Raw genomic sequence first — 3,680 nt, forward strand, 5'->3', positions numbered from 1 at the left:
CCCCTTCCCAGGGCCAGGTGGGAAGGGCACATGAGGGAGGCAGTGGGCTGTGGCTAAGGGTACCTGGCCTTCCCTCCTGATCCACTGCCAGAGCCATCTGCTTACCTGTCCTTATCAAGTTGTTCATTTCAGCTGCCCCTCCACCCACCTGGGCTGGTCCTCCTGGGGAAGTCAGCACAACTCAGGGCTTTCCTTTTTGCCCCCGCAGCGGCTGCTGGTCCAGTCAAGTGTGCAGACCAAGCCAGGCCACATGTCACCCCTCCAGCTCACCAACATCCCCGTGCCCCCGCAGGTAAGTCTGCCATGTCTGGCCCTGGCCCTCCCAGCCTTCCCAGGGTGCAGAACCAGCCCTTGATAGCCTTCGGGGATCCGCCCTCACCAGCATCTAGGACATGAGCCCATATAGGGGCTGCCCCCCCCACTGCTTCCAGCCGGTGAGACTGCTAGTCGGGGCTCATCAGGGAAGGAGGAGCCGCACAAATCACCTTAACAGAAAGAACTACGATTGGCAGTCAGAAAGGTGGCTTGCAGGTCAAGCTGATCCCCAAGCAGAGAACCCAAGGCCAGTTTAGGTGCCGACAGCCTGTAGGCAGCACGGGGACTGCAGGGGCTCTGCTCTGTCCCCTGGAAGGCTATAGGTGGCATGCCGGCCTCCGAGCAGACCAGGACAGTCCTGTCAGGTTCAGGGGTGAAACTCCCTGGACACAAACCCTGGCTCTGCTGCTTATGGGCTCCAAGACCTGAGGCAAGCACAGTTGCTGTACTGAGCCTCACTGTCCACCTCTGAAGTGGGGATGAGGACTGTGCTGCATCGGGGCTTGTCTGGGAGATTCCGTGAGCTAAGCATGCAGCACTGGGATGGTGTCTGGCTCAACACAGATGCACGTTAATGCTCATTAAAACTGTGCAGATTGTCATCAGTGAACTGGTGCTTCTCCCTCCCGGCTCCAGGCTCTCCCCACGCAGCGGCTGGTAGTGCAGAGCACAGCCCCGGGCGTCAAAGCCGGCCAAGTCTCCCTGACAGTGCATGGCACCCAGCAGGTGCACTCACCCCCTGAGGTAGGTGGTGGCTCTGTCAGCTACCTTCCCCACTTCCTCCTCCCCAGGTTAGCCATGTACCCCCACAGTATACTTGGAGCTCCCGCCCCCCTCCTAAGCCCACTTGCTTTCCAGAATCCTCCAGCCCTCTCCACCCCCAGCTCTGATACCCTCTTTGACCCCGGGCAGGGTGGCTTGGCTGCCTGATTCCAGATCCTGCCACCTTCAGGAGGAGTTAGTTTCCTCCCCCACCCCGAGTTGAGATGGCATCAGCTCCAGCTCAGGAATGCATCGCAGGAGGCAAAGTAGGCCCCTCTGCCCTACTTTGGGTAGAGGCACTTCCTCAGACCACAGGGTGGGATCTGGGGACCCCCAAATATCTTCAAGAGTGTTAGAAGCAAGTAGGCAGGCCATGGGGCTGGAACATGGGTGTCCACATTGGGTTCAGATTCCCTAGCTCAGCCATTTTCTCCTGGAGGACTCTGGAAAGGCCCCCAGAGCCTTCTGTGCCCAGAGTTTTCTACATATAAAGTAGCTAATGATACCAGCATGGCCCAGTGCTCACAGGGGCTCTGTAACCAGCTTACCCGGGGGCAGTGCCCGGTGCCACCACTCATAGCTGCGTAGCTCTGGGGCATGTCCATTGCCATCTGTGCCTCAGCATATCTGGAAATTAGGTTACCTTTCCTTACCTCAAGGCTGCGGCCTCTCCAGTTATGGAGGCAGCAGATGGCCTGGGCTGAGGCTGGAGTCCAGCTATCTTCACTGGAGAAGATGGGTCTGCTCACCAGCACTCCTGGGCTGAATCGCCAGCCGTACCCAGTAGTGGCCAGGTGTGGCCAGGACTAGGCATTTGGGTGCACAGAATGCAGCCGGTTACCAGTTTAGGTGGTTGGGACATGCCCCCACTGGCTGTTGCCGCCCCCAACAGCTCCTGGGGATAGCCCTCCTGAGAAAGGTTTTATTAGGCATCACTCCGTGTTTTCTTTCCTTGTAGCGGTCGCCAGTGCAGGCCAACAGTTCCTCCAGCAAGACGGCTGGGGCCCCCACGGGCACGGTGCCACAGCAGCTGCAGGTCCACGGCGTCCAGCAGAGTGTCCCTGTCACCCAAGAGGTGCCAGGCCAAGGCGGGCGGCAGCTGGGGCGAGGGGTCCTGGCCAGGCAGCCTCTGTAGCCTTCTAGGGCTGTGAGAGCTGGGCAGATGGGAGTCCTGCCACCGGGAACTTTGGCAAGCGCTTCTGCCTCTCTCCAGACCCAGCACCCTACTCTAAATAATGGCTTCTGTCCTGGGGCCTAGAATCAGTGTGGTTGGAGCTGCTGTGAGGATGAAATGTGGTCCTGTGGGAGGCACCTAACCCTTCCCAGGAGCTAGAAATAACTTTGAGAAACAACTTTGACCTCTTTGGGCTGATTTGCCTGCAGGAGCCCCAAGGCCAAGTCCTGGCTCACTCCTAAGAGACTCAGGGAGAAGCCCTAGCCTCCAATCCGTTTTTAGCATTCTGGAGGAGGTGGTGCTCTGAGCCACCAGCCATGGTACCCAGGGCAGGTTAGGTGAGAGGTGAGGGTTGTCTGTCATCTGGTTGTTATCACTGACACTGGTGCATTCCCAACCCTCAGAAACCGGATAAAAGCATAGATCCTCTCCCCAAAGGAAGCAGAATTGTACCCCAGAGGAATCACAGATATTCTGCCTGGCACCACAGCCCCTCTGAATATCCAGACCTGGGTTTGAGTCTATGCCCCACGACTCATCACTTCCCCACCCCACCCCAGCCTCTGTCCCTCACTGTGCCCTGAAGGTGATACCTGAATCCCCAGCATAGAAGTGAGGACAGTGGGAATCCTGGACATGGGAGAGTGGGATAAGCCTGAAGGGAGTGGAGCCAGAGAGCAGGGACTCCCTCAGCCAGTTTCTAGTTCCTCTCTCAGCCTTGTCACTTCCCCTCAGCCTTGCCCTGCTGAGCCTGGATTCCACACCTGGGCCAGTGCCCAGGGTCAATGTGGTAATGAACCTGGAAGGCACTTGGTGCAGGGCCGGCTGTGAGAAGTTGGAGAGGGTGGCCTCTTTCTTACCAGGCTGCTCCCAGGCTTATATGAGTGCATATGGGCCGGGGGTGGGTGCTTAGGGATGGGTTTGCCACCATCATTGCCATTATCACCGTGGTCTGATTCCCTTTTCCCTCCCCAGAGGTCTGTGGTCCAGGCCACTCCGCAGGCACCCAAAGCCAGCCCTGTGCAGCCACTCACGGTGCAGGGGCTCCAGCCAGTTCATGTGGCTCAAGAGGTACTATAGCTCCCCCACCTACATCTGGGCAGACTGAGGCTGGTCCTGGGCTGGACTGGGGAGGGTTGCAGGCCCCTCCGGCCGCAGGGAGGGAATAGAGCGCCCCCTGGGGTCCTAAGGGCCTAGCCCCACACTGGGCTCCACCTCTGGCTGTGGGCTTCCCCTTTCCTGGCACCTGGCATTTCAGGGCCCAGGTTTTGCTGAGAGAACAATCTGGGGTCTCACCGGAGCTCAGCATCCCCGGGGGGGCGGAGGCCTGAGGCCCTGGTTACCCCGCAGTGTCTCTGTTTGTCCTCCAGAGCTCAGGCAGTCAGTTTCCCGCTAGGAAGGCAGAGCAGCGAGAGCGCAGGCCCACGCC

The 3,680-nt window shown here is 59.1% G+C and overlaps 1 protein-coding gene across 1 annotated transcript in view; it reads left to right on the forward strand.

Annotated features, from left to right (window-relative positions):
- The window catches only part of RFX1 (regulatory factor X1), a 23,490-nt gene that overhangs the window by 6,962 nt on the left and 12,848 nt on the right, over positions 1–3,680 (forward strand). The window contains exons 2-5 of the mRNA XM_006761397.1: positions 209–292; positions 952–1,059; positions 2,036–2,152; positions 3,227–3,322. Coding sequence (XP_006761460.1) covers positions 251–292; positions 952–1,059; positions 2,036–2,152; positions 3,227–3,322 — 363 coding nt within the window. The 5' untranslated portion in view covers positions 209–250. The remainder of the gene's footprint in view (positions 1–208; positions 293–951; positions 1,060–2,035; positions 2,153–3,226; positions 3,323–3,680) is intronic.

This window comes from Myotis davidii, unplaced genomic scaffold (genome assembly GCF_000327345.1).
Source record: "Myotis davidii unplaced genomic scaffold, ASM32734v1 scaffold1238, whole genome shotgun sequence".
In the NCBI taxonomy this organism is placed as follows: Eukaryota; Metazoa; Chordata; class Mammalia; order Chiroptera; family Vespertilionidae; genus Myotis; species Myotis davidii.